At 44.7% G+C, this 17,988-nt stretch overlaps 1 protein-coding gene across 1 annotated transcript in view; it reads left to right on the forward strand.

Annotated features, from left to right (window-relative positions):
- STRIP2 (striatin interacting protein 2) overlaps positions 1–17,988 on the forward strand; it is a 51,956-nt gene that overhangs the window by 9,658 nt on the left and 24,310 nt on the right. Inside the window, exons 4-13 of the mRNA XM_017549544.2 lie at positions 7,075–7,209; positions 8,698–8,818; positions 9,598–9,666; positions 9,876–9,982; positions 10,700–10,827; positions 11,977–12,180; positions 13,723–13,958; positions 14,205–14,270; positions 15,013–15,076; positions 15,776–15,847. Of these exons, the coding sequence (XP_017405033.1) occupies positions 7,075–7,209; positions 8,698–8,818; positions 9,598–9,666; positions 9,876–9,982; positions 10,700–10,827; positions 11,977–12,180; positions 13,723–13,958; positions 14,205–14,270; positions 15,013–15,076; positions 15,776–15,847 (1,202 nt within the window). The remainder of the gene's footprint in view (positions 1–7,074; positions 7,210–8,697; positions 8,819–9,597; positions 9,667–9,875; positions 9,983–10,699; positions 10,828–11,976; positions 12,181–13,722; positions 13,959–14,204; positions 14,271–15,012; positions 15,077–15,775; positions 15,848–17,988) is intronic.

Raw genomic sequence — 17,988 nt, forward strand, 5'->3', positions numbered from 1 at the left:
CATCTCCTGAGATCATACATAATCTTAAAGACAATAATAAGGTCATAATTACGCCCAACATAATACAGCTATCCTTCGTACACCTGGAAATGCACCAATCCCCAACCCAAATGCTATTACATAAAGTTAACAATACTTAAATGCTGATATGAAGTCAATAAATCTTATGTCACAGATAAAGGAGAAAGGAAATAAAATGAAGATATTTTCTTAGTACAAGTGTATACATGCACAAACATTTTTTTACAAAAGAAGGAAGAAATACTCATGACAACCTCATTTTTGTAGCTGGTCATGTGGACGTAGCTGGTATTGATGACTACCTTCTTCTACTACCCATTCTGTATTCCCTTTGCCTTCAGCAAGCATCTCAGCAGGTCGTGGTTTTTTTCCTGGTGGAGTGACCCAAACCTTCATTCCTGAAGGGTCTGGGTCATTTGTAGTCCTGCCTGGATTGGGCTGTTGTAGTTTCCCATTGACCTTAATCACAGGGCATAGTAATACTAAGAGATGCCCTAATGGATCTCCTGTATTCCACACATATTCTTCCTTTCCTCCATTGTGGAGTAGTAGACTGATTTCATCTTGATAGTCTGGGTCAGTCACCCCAGACAACACTGTAACTCCCTTCTTAGCCTGTTGACTTAAAGGTAGGAGGAGCCCAAAGTGTCCAGGTGGCAATCTTAACTTCCAGTTTAATAAAATTGTTGTGTCTCCTGGTGGCAGCGTTCTTCCCTCTGGAGCTAAAACTTCTAGGCCAGCAGAACATAATGTCGTAGGAAGATGAAACAAAAATTTTGCTAGTAGATCACTAGGGGTGATGGTTAGTGGTGCCACTTCTATTTCCACCCCTTGATTCCTGGACTGGTGAATCCTGATTATGGGAGGAATAGTACCATATATTGGATGCTGATTCAGAGCATATATACATGGCATTCTAGAGGACTTTGCCCCAGCCCTGCAAAGTATTGTCATCTAGTTGGTGTTGTAATTGTGATCTCAAAAGGCATTCCATTGTTCTATCAGTCCAGCTGCTTCAGAAAAATGGGGAACATGGTAAGACTAGTGAATCCCATGAGCATGAGCCCAATGCCATACTTCTTTAGCTGTAAAGTGAGTGCCTTCGTCAGAGGCAATGCTGTGTGGAATACCATGACGGTGGATGAGGCATTCCATGAGTCCATGGATGGTAGTCTTGGCAGAAGCATTGCTTGCAGAATAAGAAAACCCATATCGAGAGTAAGTGTCTATTCCAGTGAGGACAAACCTCTGCTCTTTCCATGATGGAAGAGGTCCAGTATAATAACCTGCCACCAGGTGGCTGGCTGATCACCCCGAGGAATGGTGCCTTATCAAGGGCTCAGTGTTGGTCTCTGCTGCTGGTAAGTTAGGCACTCGGCAGTGGCTGTAGCCAGGTCAGCCTCGGTAAGTGGAAGTCCATGTTGCTGAGCCCATGCATAACCTCCATGCCTGCCACCATGGCCACTTTGTTCATGGGCCCATTGGGTGATGACAGCGGTGGCTGGGGAAAGAGGCTGAGTAGTGTCCACAGAACAGGTCATTCTATCCACTTGATTATTAAACTCTGCTGAAGTCACCCACTGGTGAGCATTCACATGGGATACAAATATTTTCACAGCTTTTGACCACTCGGAGAGGTCCATCCACATACTTCTTCCCCAAATTTCTTTGTCACCAGTTTTTCAATCATGCGTCTTTCAAGTGCCTGACTATCCAGCCAAACCATTGGCTACAGCCTATGAATTAGCATATAATTGCACATCTGGCCATTTATCATTCCATGCAAAGTGTACAACCAGGTGCACTGCTCAAAGTTCTGCCCACTGGGAAGATTTCCCTTCACCACTGTTCTTTAGGGGTATCCTAGAAAGGGGCTGTAGTACCGCAGCTGTCCACTGTCAGGTGATGCCTGCATATGGTGCAGAACCATCTGTGAACCAGGCCCTAGTCTTCTCTTCCTCTGTCAGTTGATCATAAGGAACTCCCCATGAGGCCATTGGAGCAGGTTGGGGGAAAGAAGACAGAGTAGCAAGACTGGAGACCATGGGCATTTGAGCCACTTCCTCATGTAATTTACTTGTGCCTTCAGGACCTGCTTGAGCCTTATCACATATATACCACTTCCATTTGATGATGGAATGCTGCTGTGCACGACTTACTTTATGGCTTGGTGGGTCAGAAAGCACTCAGTTCATGATAGGCAGTTCAGGTTGCATGGTGACTTGATAAACATTCAGTTTCTGCCAAAGACCAGTAACAGGTCAAGAGCTGTCTCTGAAAAGGAAAGTAGTTATCTGCAGAAGATTGCAGGGCCTTGGTCCAAAATCCTAGAGGCCTCTGCTGTGATTCACCTATGGAGGCCTGCCAAATGCTCCAAACAGCATCCCCATCTGCCACTGACACCTCAAACACCATTGAATCTGCTGGGTCATATGGTCCAACTGCCAGAGCAGCTTGCACAGCAGCCTGGACCTGTTGCAGAGCCTTCTCCTATTCTGGAAGCCTTTTGGGTCACTCAATAAATGGGCTGGAGTAACACACCCAAATGAGGAATGTGTTGCCTCCAAAATCCAAAGAGGCATTGTGCTTCTTTCTTGGTTGTAGGAAGGGCCAAATGAAGCAACTTATCCTTTACCTTAGAAGGAATATCTCGACAGGCCCCACAGCACTGGACCCTTAGGAATTTTACTGAGGTAGAAGTTCCCTGAATTTTGATCAGATTTATTTCCCATCCTCTGGCACACAAATCTCTGACCAATATGTCCAGTGTGTTTGCTACTTCTTGTTCACTGGATCTAATCAGCATAATGTGATCAATGTAATGGACCAGTGTGATATCTTGTGGAAACAAAAAGCGATCAAGTTCTCTCCAAATAAGATTATGACTCAAAGCCAGAGAGTTGATATACCCCTGAGGTAGGACAGTAAAGGTATATTGCTGGCCTTGCCAGCTGGAGGCAAATTGCTTCTGGTGGGCCTTATGGACAGGAATGGAGGAAAAGATATTTGCCAAGTAGGTGGTCACATACCAGGTACCACCTGGTGTTAATTTGCTCAAGCAGTGAAACCACATCTGGTATGTGGTTTCTGCTCAAGCAGCTGCAATTGGAGTCACCACTTGGTTAAGCTTATGATAATCCACTGTCATTCTCCAAGATTCAGCTATCTTCTGCAGAGGCCAAATGCAACAGTTGAACAGGGATGTGGTGGGAATCACCACCCCTGTGCCTTTCAAGTCCTCAATGATGGTCCTAATGTCCGTAATCCCTCCAGGAATGTGATGTTGTTTTTCATTTACTATTTTTCTAGGTAGAGGTAGCTCTAATGGCTTCCATTTGTCCTTTCCCACCATAGTAACTCTCGCCCTACCAGTCAGGGACCCAATGTGGGGGTTCTGCCAGCTACTAAGAACATCTATGCCAATTATGCATTCTGGCATTGGGGAAGTGACCACAGGATGAGTCCATGGACCCACTGTAAGTTGGACCTGAGCTAAAGCTCCATGAATTACCTGACCTCCGTAATAAGCCCCTACTTTAACTGGAGGACCACAGTGGTGTTTTGGGTTCCCTGGAATCAATGTCAGCTCAGAGCCAGTATCCAGTAGTCCCTGAAATATCTAATCATTTCCTTTTCCCAGTGCACAGTTACCCTGTAAAAGGCCAGTGGTCTCCTTGGGGAAGGATGGGAGAAAGATTCACTGCATAAATTGTTGGTAATATAGAGGGGGTCCTTCCTAAAGGGAACCTGGCCTCCCCTCATTCAAGGGGTTCTGGGTCTATAAACTGACTCAAGTCTGGAAATTGACTGAGGGGCCATGATTTTCTGTTTTATAATTCAAATCAGTCTTTTGTCCATTCGACCTAGAAGTTTTCTGCTTGTATAAATTAAGTGGGAATGCGATAGGCTTCCTATCAATTTCAGTTCTAGGAACATTGAGATTAATTAGCCAATGCCACAGCTCTACATGAGTCAAACTATTCTGATTGCTGCTTTGTCTCTGCTGTTCATTACAGTAGCTATGCCCACCTTGCCTTTGATGGTAGAGTGCTTCCGCTTGGCCCCTGCCACCTAGGGATTCAATTATTCCCGTTGTATTTAAATTTTGTAGTTGAGTGACTGCAGTTCCCACTGTTAGATCTGACATACAGAGAAGAGCAATTACAGGGCTCTTCGTAGATGCAGGTGCTGCCTTCACAAATTTATTTTGCAAGGCATTGGTCAAAGGCGTATCTTCTGGACCCTCCCAGCTGGGATGAATAGGTCTAAAGTGACTAATCCACTCCACCATCCCAGTCTCCCTAAGCCTTTGGATCCCTTCCTCCAAGGGAGACCAGGCATTTCCAGCTTGCTTACAGTGGGCCATCTTTTAATCCATATTTCAGCTAAGCAAATAAACTATTAGAACCTTTTTTAACTCCCTAAGCTGCAACATTAAATGCAGAGTCCCTACTTCGTGGGCCTAAACCAGTAAGTTCAGCCTGATCCAACTCTGTGTTCCTTCCTCCATTATCTCATAATGGAGAGGCAAGGAGTTTAGTGACTACACATAATACCTTTGACCATATGTGGAAAACCAAGAAACATAAGGAAGCTGTTTGGTTGCTCCTAAGTTTAGTGGACAAAGTGATGAAAGAAAATGATGAACTCAGGGATTTCTATTTCTCCAGATTTCTATTTATATAAATTAGAGGACTCAAATAGTTCTTTCTGAGTGTAGCACACCTCTTCATGGGTCACACTTTCAACCTCACCTCTAGGGGCCTGCCAGGACTTTCATCTAGTTATAGGTCTAGAAGCAAACAAAGGTGTTGAGGGTGGCTTCTGAGGATGACCAACATTATCTTGCCCGGCAGCTGTTTCAGGGCAACTGCCATCACTGTTGCTTCAGGCAGCACAGGTTTGTCTCCTCAGACAAAGGAGGAAAGGCTGACAGCAGCATGGGTCTGGGAGGAGATATTGCCACTGCTGGGGATGGGGAAGCTGTTCCTTCTGGCAAAAAATGTTGATCAGAGTTTACAAACTCAGTGTCCCCAGCTTCACCAGGGTCCTCTCACATGTCCCCATTCCAATTTTCAGGGTCCCATTCTTTTCCAATAAATGCCCTCACTTTAACAATAGACATCTGACAAGTATGTAAATGCATCTTTCATTGCAGGTCAGCCATTCACATGATAAGAGCTTGCGTCTGTTTTTCCACAATTTCAGCTCTTTCTCTACAGGAGATAAGACTCTCACTCAGGGCAACCTTAGCAGATTTGAGGCTCAGTATCTGCTTCTGAAGCTGGGAGACAGAATCCCTGAGTTCATCATTTTCTTTCATCACTTTGTCTACTAAACTTAGGAGCAACCAAACAGCTTCCTTATGTTCCTTGGTTCTCCACATATGGTCAAAGGTATTATGTGTAGTCACTAAACTCCTTGCCTCTCACAGTGGTGAATCGAGAGTGTCAAATGCATTTATTTTGCATAACTTTCTAAACAGTTTCCTCCAAGGACTACCAGTGTTCTCCATACTATTAGAAGTAAAGTCCTTAGCATTTTTGGATCTAATCATATTAAGCAGCCAACTCCAGAAACCACAAAACCTCTAGAACCACTCCTGGTACCCAAATCTGTATTAGTCAGGGTTTGCTTAGAGGGACAGAACTAATAGATATATATGTATATACATAAAGGGGAGTTTATTAAGTATTAATTTACACTATCACAAGGTCTAGGTCTGGCTCTCCTTGCTCCTCAGCTAGGCTGTCTGCAAGCTGAGGAGCAAGGAGAGCCAGTCCAAGTCCCAAAACTGAAGAACTTGGAGTCCAGTGTTCTAGGGAAGGAAGCATTCAGCATGGGAGAAAGATGTACGCTGGAAGGCTAGGCCCATATCTCCTTTTCATGTTTTTCTGCCTCTTTTATATTTGCTGGCAGCTGATTAGATTGTGCCCACCAGATTAAGGGTAGATCTGCCATCCCCAGCCCACTGACTCAAATGTTAGTCTCTTGGCAATACCCTTATAGACACACCCAGGATCAATATTTTGTATCCTTCAATCCAAGCAAGTTGACACTCAGTATTAACCATCCCATCCTCCATAACCATGTAGCCTTTCCTTTTTGCTTATGGGATACAGGGTTCTCTGTATCTCAAGTGGAGAGCAAAGCATGAGAAGCTCGTGCTGTGCTGCCTGATAGAACCCTTGACCTTAATGTTCCATCTCTATCTTTAACTCTGCCCCACTCTCAATAGTAATTTCACGGGCCCACGCTGTGACATTCTCAGATATTCTTGTCCATTTCCTTACTTGGTCAGTGGCAATTCAATTTTCAGTTCAACAAATGTATGATGAATATCTGTTCTGTGTCAGATACTGGAGGCAGGAGTGAGAAGTAGCTTTTACAAAGAAGATATAATTTGAGAGCAGAGGAGAGATGTACACATCACAAAACTAGCTGAGGCTCAAGCAATCCTCCTACCCCAGCCTCCCAAATAGCTACAATTATAGGCATATGCCACTATGCCCAGCTTCTGCCTAAGGGCCTTCTCTGCAGCCTATATAGGGCTGCCAGGAAGTGTAGGGAATCAGTGTTCTCCTCTAGTTTAGCACCCCTCAACTAGGAGGAAAATGCTGTGTCAAAAAAGTTTTAAAAGTGTCTTGGAAGCAGAGTATTTGACTGGAGCATTTATTGAAAAAGGTCATTTTATATTGGGCATGTAAGAGTAGGAAAGAGGTCATTTTGTGTTGGGTCTGTAAGGATGACTAGGAATTGAATGTGTAGGGAAACAGAGGGAATTCTTTGAGGAAAGGCAGACAGACAGGACAGTATAGGCAGTGTGTGGAGGACAGAGGGGATATTGAAGAAGATGAGGCTATAGACTGGGTTCAGGCCAGAACATTTTGGGTCCTTTTCCCATCCCTTATTCTTTCTCAGCGAAATAAGGAAAGCTTTTGGAAAAAATAATTTTGGGGGGCGCTGAGATCAGAGGTGGGTATGCTATGAGGAGCCTTTTCCAGGAAAAGTGGCAGTAGCTGACACTGATTGTATTTGGCCTTTTATTCCCAGTGCAGGGCAAGGAATGGCTGGAGTTAGGAGAAGATGCCCAAAAGGCCTATATAATGGGACTCTTGGACCGGCTGGAGGTGGTCAGTAGGGAACAGCGACTGAAGGTGGCCCGGGCTGTTCTCTACCTGGCCCAAGGTGAGTGACCACCCTTGATAGTTTCAGAGGGGTGGAGCATAGAGAGGGAAGTGGAAGTGGCATTATCAGGACTGAGATGAGGCAGGCTGTGCTGGGAAAGCAAGGTTTCTTGCCTCTCAAGGACAGATCTTGTCATATGCTAGGAGTAATCTGTGCTTATAAGGAAGATTGGATAGTGTTGAGTGCTGTTCTGGATCCCTTGGGATCTACCTTTATCTTACCAGGCATGTCAGAATTTTTTTATAGGGTTCTTCTTTTCCCTACCCTGTACTATAATCATATGTGAATACTAGCAAAGAGGATCAGTGTGGCCAGAGCTGATGATGTACCACCAGCTAATCATGGAGACAAGACATCAACTGTGGCCTGGCCCCAAAACTGAGGAGAAGTAGGAAAGTGTCATAAATACACATGGACCCCTTGCATTGTTTCTCATTGGCATTTTGAAATTTCAAGCCAACATAGCTGCAGAAGTGGATGCTGTGAGTAATTTGGAGATGATCAGAACTAAATAGAGTAATTAGGGAAAGCTTCCCAGAAGAAACCCGTTAGCCAGGTGTTGGAGAGGGAAATGAGATAGCCTAGCTGGAGTAGTGAAAATAAGCCCTTCAATCATACATAATGAGGCTTGTTAATAGAACCAACCAGTTGGGAGCTAAAAGAAAAAATTGAAAAAGAAAAAAATAATAAATGAAGAGGGGAAAGGGTGGACATTAGGTGAAGAGAAGACTAGCAAATGGGACTGTGTCCTCCTGTATCTCTTGGGTCTGGTGCTCTGGCCAACTTCCAACTGCAGTTACCTTCATAGGTTTGCCCAAGAACTTTATAATAGTTTTTTAAAACAAAGTCTATGTTGCCCTGGGTGGTTGAACTCATAGGCTTGAGCTATTCTCCTGCCCCAGCCTCCCAAGTAGCTAGGATTATAGGCATGTGCCACCATGCCCAGCTTCTGCCCAAGGGCCTTCTCTGCAGCCCATACAGGGAAGCCAGGAAGTAAAGGGAATCAGTGTGCTTCTCTAGTTTAGCACCCCTTATCCAATGACTAACAGGGGTTAGTAGATGGATAGCCTGACTATCTCACCCCTCTTGGATAGAAAAACTGTGAGTTGTGTGTTTTATACTGTTTCCAAAGTTATCCCTGAGTGAACTTTTTTGGCTTCCTTTTCTTTCCTGTCTCTACTGATGATTCCTGGGAACAGTTCCCAAATAAGCTACTTACACTGGAATCCTTACTTACCTCAGGATCTGCTTCTGGGAGAACCCACCCTTAAGATGACAAGCCATTGATGAGCACATTGGACCTAACCATGGAGACTACCTCTCCTCTCCCCTGACTCATTCCAGGAAGTTCTTGGGGTCCCTGTCATCCTATGTCAGCCTAATTATTGGGCAGAATAATATAGGAAAATCTGAAGATCATGGTGCAGGGTAGAAAGAACTGGGATACTGCTACCCCTCAACCCCTGTAACAACTGTCTGGTCCTTTAGGTACTTTTGGTGAATGTGATTCAGAGGTCGATGTGCTACACTGGTCCAGGTACAACTGCTTCCTGCTGTATCAGATGGGGACCTTCTCCACCTTCCTGGAGCTACTCCACATGGAAATTGAGTGAGAAGCCTTAGGGGAAGGGCTGACCTAGATAACCCCCATTCCTTAAAGTGGCCTCATCTTCTATGCTGGTTCCCTCACTATAGAGACCCCCTGTGAGGAACTGGGTCTACTCTCACCTCAGCCCAAAGCTCATTGACAGTTAACATCCAGCCATGTTCTCTGATATTCTGTTCTCCCTCCCGGAGGTTGGATACATCTGTAGCTTCTGCTTCACTTACAGCTTTAATCCTGGGCTTTAGGGGCCTATCCTGAGTGGGTTCTCTTTATTCAAGGACTTTCTTAGCTCAGCCTAATTCTGGAATTCAAGAGGGAAACTGTTTTGAGTGCATGACCCAAGAAAGAGAGGAAATCAATTTTTTCCTGTCACTGTGCCCATTTCTTTCCCTCATGGGCTATAGTTGTAGAGGAGGCCTTATTTGCTGCTACTACTACAGTGACCCCTTGTTTTGTCTCATGTCCATCACCCAGGAGTTTGAGATAGGGTACAATCTGCTTATTATTCATCAGGTGTTTCTTAGCATCTGTTTTATGTCCAGCACAGTACTAAGCATAGTGGGGAATGCAAGAGGCATGGATACCACAGATCCTGCCCTTGCCTGTCTTCACTATAGATAAGAGTTCGCTAAGGTGGCAGGGGAATTTTGTCGGCTCCTTTACCGTAGACTAGTTTCACTAGCTAGAGAATGGCAGGCACTCATGTTTGTGTGTGCGATAAGTAAGAGCATAGAGAGAAAAGAGGTCTTATCATTCCATTCTTTTTTTCCTCCCCATGGCAGCAACAGCCAGGCCTGTAGCAGTGCCCTTCGGAAACCAGCTGTCTCCATAGCTGACAGCACAGAGCTCCGGTGAGTAGGGCTGACTATGGGCTTAGAACAGGGTGGATGATTAACACCTGGGTTACCTTTTCCCCAAATCGCAAATGACTCAGACAATTAGGAAGTTGCCCTCTATCTAATCTCACTGGGTTGGGCTCCCACAGAGACCATCCCTGAGGTCTCTGACTGTGGGCTGGGAATTGCCTTGGGAACCTCTTGTGACTCTTCTGTAACCCCAGGGTGCTGCTGAGTGTTATGTACCTAATGGTGGAAAATATTCGCCTGGAGCGAGAGACAGACCCCTGTGGGTGGAGGACAGCCCGGGAGACCTTCCGCACTGAATTAAGTAAGAAATGGCACTTGTGGAAGGTGTGGATGGGGTGCTAAAAGGGAGAAGGGAAGCAGAGCATCTGCCTAGGAGAGGCAGACAGTCCTTTTTCCTTTTGTTTTCTTTTTTAAAATTAATATCCTTTCTTTTAGGACAGAGATACTGCATGGCAGGCATGAGGGCTGGGCTTGATAACCCCTCTGTATCTATGAGCTAGGACCAGTCATGTAACTTTTCTATGCCTTGGTTTCCTTGGTTATAAGTGGGGATAGCCATTTCTCTCCCACTCCATCATGAATCCCACATGAAAAAAATGAGTTGAATCACCTTGAAAACTGAGTTCTATTCAAATGTAAGTTGGTGTTGTCATCTGAGAGGGATAGGATATGAAGGCCGATGGGATTTTAAAAATATATTTATTGATGTGGGAAAGTGGATTACACTGAGTCCTTATCCAGAAAGCAATGTCTTCATTATTGTTACTTCTAGTTTGGCATCTACCCCCAAAGCATCACCCTAAACTCTGGGGCCTGAGGCACTTTAATTCCATGGCCTCCCTTCCTGCCCTTGAGGGGCTTCCTTCTGGGGGCTAAGCCTCCTTCTCAGGACCAAGTACTCTGGAATTCCTCAGGGGAGGTGAGTGGCTTCCTCTGTGTGTCCAGAATCAGGTTTACAGGAACAAGGTTTCAGCTGCCTCATCCTTATTTTCTGACTCCACTCTCTCCTCACCCCTAGGCTTCTTCATGCATAATGAGGAGCCTTTTGCCCTTCTACTCTTCTCCATGGTTACCAAGTTCTGCAGTGGCCTGGCTCCTCACTTCCCCATAAAGAAGGTCCTGCTCCTGCTCTGGAAGGTGGTCATGGTGAGTGATTCTCCCCACTCCCATATTATAAGATCAGCAATGCCCTATGCTGCCTCAGTTTCTTCTAGTCTTATTCCAGGAGGCTTGAGCCAGAGAGCAGAATAGAGCAGCCTTTAGCCAACTGCTAATACAGAGGAACAACAAGGCTGTCCTAGAGACATCAGATATTCTATGTTAGAATAGGTTTCATGTTTCATTTATTTATTTATTTATTTATTTATTTTTTACTTCTTTTCTTTTTTTGTTTTTTGTTTTTTATTTAGGTTTTGTGTTTCTATTGGATGAATACGAGATGTCACTCCATAAACTGGGGGTGTCAGTGGTACCTTCTCTTGATAAAGCCAACGTTTGATGGAAAGAACACTGGTTGAAAGTTGGTAGATCTGATCTTTGCTGATGCTGAGAAACTTTGGGCAACTCTCTGAGCCTCAATTTCTCTAGCTATAAAAGGTTGGGGTGAGTGCCTGCCATCCCCCAAGATAAACAGAGGATTTGTATTATATTTTTTAATAAAAATTTTTTTTTTGTACAGTCAGGTCTCCTTGTGTTGCTCAGGCTGGTCTTGAACTCCTGGTCTCAAGCAATCCTTTTAGCTTGGCTTCCTAAAATGTTGGGATTATAGGCAGGAGGCACTGCGCCTGACCAGGATTTGCTTTTTTTAAAAAAAAAAAAACAGTGAAATTCTTATAAATATGTGGCTGCAGTTTTGCTACTACTTATTCAGCCTCCTTCATCTCTGGCTCCCATCTCCCAAGGCAGGCCTAATAGGAGGAACTGCCTCTTGACTACAGTGGAAATTGAGTGACTCTGGGGCTTTATAGCATCGGGATGTGTTCCTTAAAAAGGGAGATAGTTTCCTATTTTTTTCTTTTTTTGAGGAGTCCCCCAGGAATCTCTTTCCTAACTTCTGGTGATGTTTCCCATACTGGGGCAGTAAATAATGCTTTGTCCTGGTCTCTGAGCTCCTCAGTTGCTGTGGGGATGGTAACCACATTTGCCTCTTCCTGCTTTACTGCTTCCTTATTAAGGAGAAGGTCTGAAGGGACTGGAGGTTGTGGCTCTTTCTTTTCATCCATGTTTCCCTGACCTTGGCTCTCTGTTACTTCCCTCCCTTCCTCTCTCATTGCCCCTTTTCTGTTTCTTCCTTAGTTTACCCTCGGTGGATTTGAGCATCTGCAGACTCTCAAAGTACAGAAGCGGGCAGAATTGGGCCTGCCTCCACTGGCTGAAGACAGTATCCAGGTGGTGAAGAGCATGCGTGCTGCCTCCCCGCCTTCTTACACCCTTGACCTGGGGGAATCTCAGCTGGCACCCCCACCCTCCAAGCTGCGAGGCCGCCGTGGCTCTCGAAGGGTATGGACTGAAGCAGACAGTGGTACTGTGACACTGACTGGCCAAAAATCAAGATTCTAAGCTACTCTGGGTGTGGTAGGAAAAGGCAGTAAATGACCTGGCTCATCCTACCCAGGTTGGTCATAGGGAGACTCTAGAAACCTTAGAGTCTCTACTTTGGCCTCTATCCCCGAGCCCTGATAGCCCGTGGGCTGTTGTGATATAACACTGTGATATCACGTTGTATAGCCGTGTCTTGTTACAGAATCATTGGCCTGGACCTCAGCGCCTGGAGTTTCTTACATTCTGAACAACAATTAAGGGTATAATTCTGGGGATAGGGACCCAGGGCACCTAACAGGGCTCCAAGAAAATCCATTTTTCTGGGATGTAAGGCATTTTACTATTTTGAGATAGCAGGAGGGTTTACTGTCAGGCAGCCACATTCTTAACCAGCCCTGGAACCAAAGGCTTACATTTAAGAGATGACTGGGTAGGGTTCTATGTATATAGCTATGTGACACTTAGTGACATGGATACAATCTAAAATATGTGTCATTATGCAGCTTTATCACTGAGCAAACATCATAGAGTGTACTTACACACCTAGGCATATAGCCTATTGCTCCTAGACTACAAACCTGTACAGAAGGTTACTATTCTGAAAACCATATGCAATTGTAACCCAATGGTGTTTGTGTATTGCAACCTAGAAAATGGCACAGTAAAAATACAGCATTGTAATCTTATGGATCCACAATTATATATGCAGTCCATTGTTGACTGAAGCAGCATTGTGCAGCACATGACTATAGCCTGCTGTCCTGAAAAGGTCAGAATGACAAATTATACTGAGACCCGACTATGTTCTTACAAACTGCCCTGCCTGCCAGTGTATCAACAGGGCTAGACAGTAGTGCTCAGTAATCCAGTCTCCATTATCTGCAATGCAATTTTTTAACCTTTATTTTTGTTTTATAAAGTAATGCTTACTCATTGTAGAAAATTTGGAACAAATATAAAAATGTGATGAAGGGAGAAAAGAAAAATCACCCACAATCTTAACAACCAGAGACAGTCACTGTTAACTTTTTGGCTTATTTCTGTCCAATCTTCTTTTCTTTGTGACAAGATTTAAAATTCCAAACTTGCTTCCCTCTGCCTAGCAGTAAGCTTCTGTCCTCCTCTTCCTCAGTCAGCCAGCTGGTGTATTTTCACAGAAGGCAAACTAATTGAATGTTCACCTAAGCAGAGCATAATTAGGAAGGAAAATGCTGGCAAAAAAAAGGCATCAATGCTTTCTGAAAACTAAGTAACTGTGACTTTGGGATTATCTATGCTCTGTTCTCTGGCTAATAGCATGGTTGCCTGAGAACTTCTTGTCCTGTTCTTGGACCCAGTGGGGACAGTAGGGTTGAGTTATGGAATGGGATATTTTCACAAGGGCTATGTTTAGATTCCATGTTCCCTGAAATCTGGAGGCCTGTGGATATGAGGTGGCCTAAGACAAGGATGCCCAGAGTGAGATCTCTGCATGCCTACCCTCCCTTCTTTCCCCTCCAGCAACTCCTCACTAAGCAGGACAGCCTGGATATCTACAATGAAAGGGATCTCTTCAAGACTGAGGAGCCAGCCGCAGAGGAGGAAGAGGAGTCTGCTGGTGATGGAGAAAGAACCTTGGATGGAGAGTTAGACCTGCTAGAGCAGGACCCTCTGGTGCCACCTCCACCCTCACAGGCACCCCTCTCTGCTGAGCGGGTGGCTTTTCCCAAGGGCCTGCCCTGGGCCCCAAAGGTCAGGTAGGTTTAATAGCATCAGGGTCCCCTATGCTTTGAGGTTTCAGTCACCAAAGGCCCAAGATGGAGTAGTCTATGTATTCAAGACTCATTAAGTTAGTCTGAGTTTGAAATTCTGTTTGTTGATTGCTACCTTTCTCCAGTGCTTCCGTCCTCTGATGTGGAGGGGCAGGAACCCAGAAAGATTCTCTCTCTCAAAGTTTGCTTTTCTCTCCTTTTCTGGGATTGGTCTTTCCATCATCCTCTCAGACAGAAGGACATTGAGCACTTCTTGGAGATGAGCAGGAACAAGTTCATCGGATTCACCTTGGGCCAGTAAGTGACTGAATGGTTGGAACTGGCTATAGAGTGGTTCCTAGGGGGCCAGAGGAGCAGGTAGCTTGTAATGAGGACTGGTGCCTGGTAGTCATAATGCAACCTAGAGCACCCAGGCCGTGGACAACTCCCAGTGACTACTTTGGGTTCTTTCTATGAGCGTTTTTTTCCTTGAGTTTCTTCCACTTTTCCTCAAAGAACTTTTATGTTTTTAGCCAACTGTAGGACTTGGAGCAACAAATCATTTCTCTTTTGGGCCTTAATTGTTTCATGATGATGTTGGATTAGGTGTTTCTATGGGCTCTTCCTGCTCTAATGGGCTACAATTCTGTGAAGAAGAGACATGGTCAGAATAGATCCCATCTTCCCCCATTTCCCCATCCACATGAATCCTTCCCATTGGCCTCTTGAAAATTGAGGCTTTCTTAGTGGTGTTTCAGAGTCAAGGTGTCATTGGGCTATATATCCTTTTAAGTAGGAACCTACAACTCCCACAACCAAGTGAGTACCCAAAAGACTATAAAAATCTCCTGATTTCCAAGAACATTTCTGTGTACCATTATTATTTTTGTGCCCTGAAGTACTGATTGGGGACCTGCAAGCTTGCAGAGGAAGGTCCAGGATACTGGGGGTAGAGGTTGTTGAAAGTAGCATGGTCTGTGTGACTCTAGAGGGGTATTGGGGTATCAGCAGTTCTCTGTACTTTGGAAGCTTATGATCTGGTATGTCTGGCCTTTTACAGGGACACAGATACATTGGTTGGATTACCCAGGCCCATCCATGAGAGTGTGAAGACCCTAAAACAGGTGACCGGGGTGGGCTCGCAGTATTCAGGGATAAGGAGCCATCAAGGCAGGTCAGATTACCAGGCTCCTGGACACTGGGTAGAGCTCTTATACCAAACTCTTTCTGGACCTTCTGCACTTCCCCTGCACTCCTTTTGACCAAATAGGAAAAATTAGGTCTCTCCTTACTTACTCAGTTTCCTGTATTCAGATAGATTTTTAAATTCTCCTTTCTTCCTCTCATTTCTTTTTCCTCTTCCTTCTTCTCTCTTTCTTCTCATTCCTTGCATCTTTTCCTTTCACTTCTCTCTCTCAGTAAGCCCACTAACTTCTAAAGGCCCAGGGTTGAGTAGGAGCCTGCTCTGTATCCAGAGTCATCACTCTGTCATACATGCACACATATCAAAAGTCTCAGGGCAGTGGTCCAGGGGCAGGGGGCCTATTTCTGCTTCCCCTTGCACTTTGTTTGAAGTTAAATGCTTAGGAATTTGCTGCACTTCAGCAAATATAGAAACAGAATAAACAGAAACACTGTGCACAAAGCATTTGTGGTGATGATGCAGAGGTGGTTAAGACTCCTGCCTTGAAAAAGTTCATGTCTATATGGGGTGACAAACCCATTAGCAGAACATTTCCTTGCCTTTGGGGAATTTAAGTAAGAGACTGGTACACATGTGAATGAGGCTCTCAGCCCTTGTTGATATCTCCTTATCTTGTCAGCACAAGTATATCTCCATCGCAGATGTGCAGATCAAGAATGAAGAGGAGCTGGAGAAATGCCCTATGTCTTTGGTGAGCCAAGGAGGTCCTGCACAGGAGGAGGGTAGAAGAAAATCTGTCTGCTGTGCTGTTACAGAGCATGTGTGCATGCATTCATTCAGCATATTAGACTCTCGCTGTGTCCCAGGCAAGACAAGGTGTCCGCTTTCATGATATATTGAAGTTGGGAAGGAAAGATAAAAAATGAAAGTTAAGTAAACCAAACTCTCAGAGAATGGTAGATACAATGAAGAAAATTTAAACAGGATGACATGAAAGAAGCATCAGTAGACTATTTAAGATTGGGCAGTCAGAGTACATAGACCTCTGAGAAGGTGACATTTAAGCCAAGATCTGAGGGACAGGGAGCCAGCCATAGGAGCATCAGGGGAAAGAGCATTCCAGAGAGAACAGCCTTAGTAAGGGGAAAGCAGGCTCAGAGTGTCAGAGGTAATGAAAGAAGGCTGTTGTGGCTGGACCACAGGGCAGAGGGCCTGGATCCTAGAGATGGAGTCAGAGAGGTGGCCTCAGGCCACTTTGCAGAGGACCTGTAAGCAAAGGTAGGGAGCTTGAAGTTGACTCACAGTCAAATAGAAGGAAGCCTTTGGAGATTTTAAGCAGGGGAATGACATGATCTGGTTTATGTCTTTTAAAACATTAGCTTCTATGTAAAGATTGGACCAGAAAAGCATAGAAGAAGCACTCCAGGGAGACTAGCAAGGAAACCCTTGAAATAGTCAAGGTGAGAGATGATGCTGACCTGAATTTGGAGGTACAGCTGACAAGATTTGTAGTGCATTTGGATGTGGATAGAGAGGCAAAGAGAGGAATCAAGAGTAAGTACCACTTGCCAGGATGTGGGGGCAATATCAAGAGTTCTGTTTTGGTCATACTAAGTTTTAGATGCCCCTTAGAATGTGGAGCTGCAGGCAATTGGAAATACAAGTCTAGAAGTCTAGGGAGGGGGCTGGCTTTGAGAAATAAATTTGAGAGTTGCTTGTAACACTTATAGGCAGTGTTAATTAAAGGCCATAGAACTGGCTGAGATAACCCAGAGAGGGAGTAGAGACAAAGCAGAGGATGGAACACAGGACAAAGCCCTGGGGCACACCAGCATGTTGAGTAGGGAGGGATGTGTCAGAAAAGGAGCCAGAAGAGTATGAGAAAGACAGTGAAGTGGCTGGAAATCCAAGAGATTATGATAGCATCATAAAAGCTAAGAAAAGAAAGTCAAGAAAAAAGGAGTGATCTGCTGGGTAAAATGCTACTAATAAGTGGCATGTGGTAAGAACAAAGGTGCCCATTGGATTTGGCAACATGAAGATAGTGACCTTGATAAGAGCAACTCTAATTGAAGTAGTGGGACCAAAAGCCTAACTGGAGTGTGTTGAAGGGAATGTCAAGAAAGGAAGTAGATGATCTAAAAGTTTTGTGAAGAGGAAGAGAGAAAGTAGACGGTAGCTGAAGGAGAATGTGAGGTCAAGGGAAGGATGTTTTATAGATGAGAGATACTAGAGCATTTTTTTGTGTCCTAAAATAAATGATTCAAGGAGGGGATAATTGTAGGACCTAAGCAAATGGATGTGAGATCCTGAGCACCAGTAGGAGATTGGCGTTTGTCAGAAGCACAGGCAGTTCATCCATCATGTCAAGAGGAAGGAAGAAGATTCTTTATAGATTTGGTGTTGAGAAGATGAGTGTGTGCCTGTCTGATTGCTTCTGTTTTCTCCATGAGGAGTGAGGCAGTGTCAGCAACTGTTTAGGGATGATGGGGCAAAGGAATTGGTTTGAGGAGAAGGAAGATGGTATGAAATCAGCCTTGTGGAGAGCAGGAAGGCAAACATGCCAGGATTGCCAGGCTCTGTTGAATGTCAATTTAGGATTTATGTCAATTTAAGCAGCAGATTAATTATGTGGGACAGAAGGAGCCTGGTTATTCTTCCCTGCCTCAGAGTCTCATGGCAGTGACCCCTCCCTTGCCCTGTAATAGAGGGACTGACCTTATGGGAGAAGGGAACTGCATTGGTAAAAGATGACAGTGACCTGGGCAGCCTATTGGGCTGTTGAGGCCCCAGCCTCCCCGTTCTTATAAAAGGCTTAGTTAATGTCATCAATGGAACAGAGATATTTGTATATGGGGGAGCGTGTCAGAAAGGAGAAAGTGATGTAGGGGC

This window comes from Cebus imitator, unplaced genomic scaffold (genome assembly GCF_001604975.1).
Source record: "Cebus imitator isolate Cc_AM_T3 unplaced genomic scaffold, Cebus_imitator-1.0 Scaffold219, whole genome shotgun sequence".
NCBI classification, from domain to species: Eukaryota; Metazoa; Chordata; class Mammalia; order Primates; family Cebidae; genus Cebus; species Cebus imitator.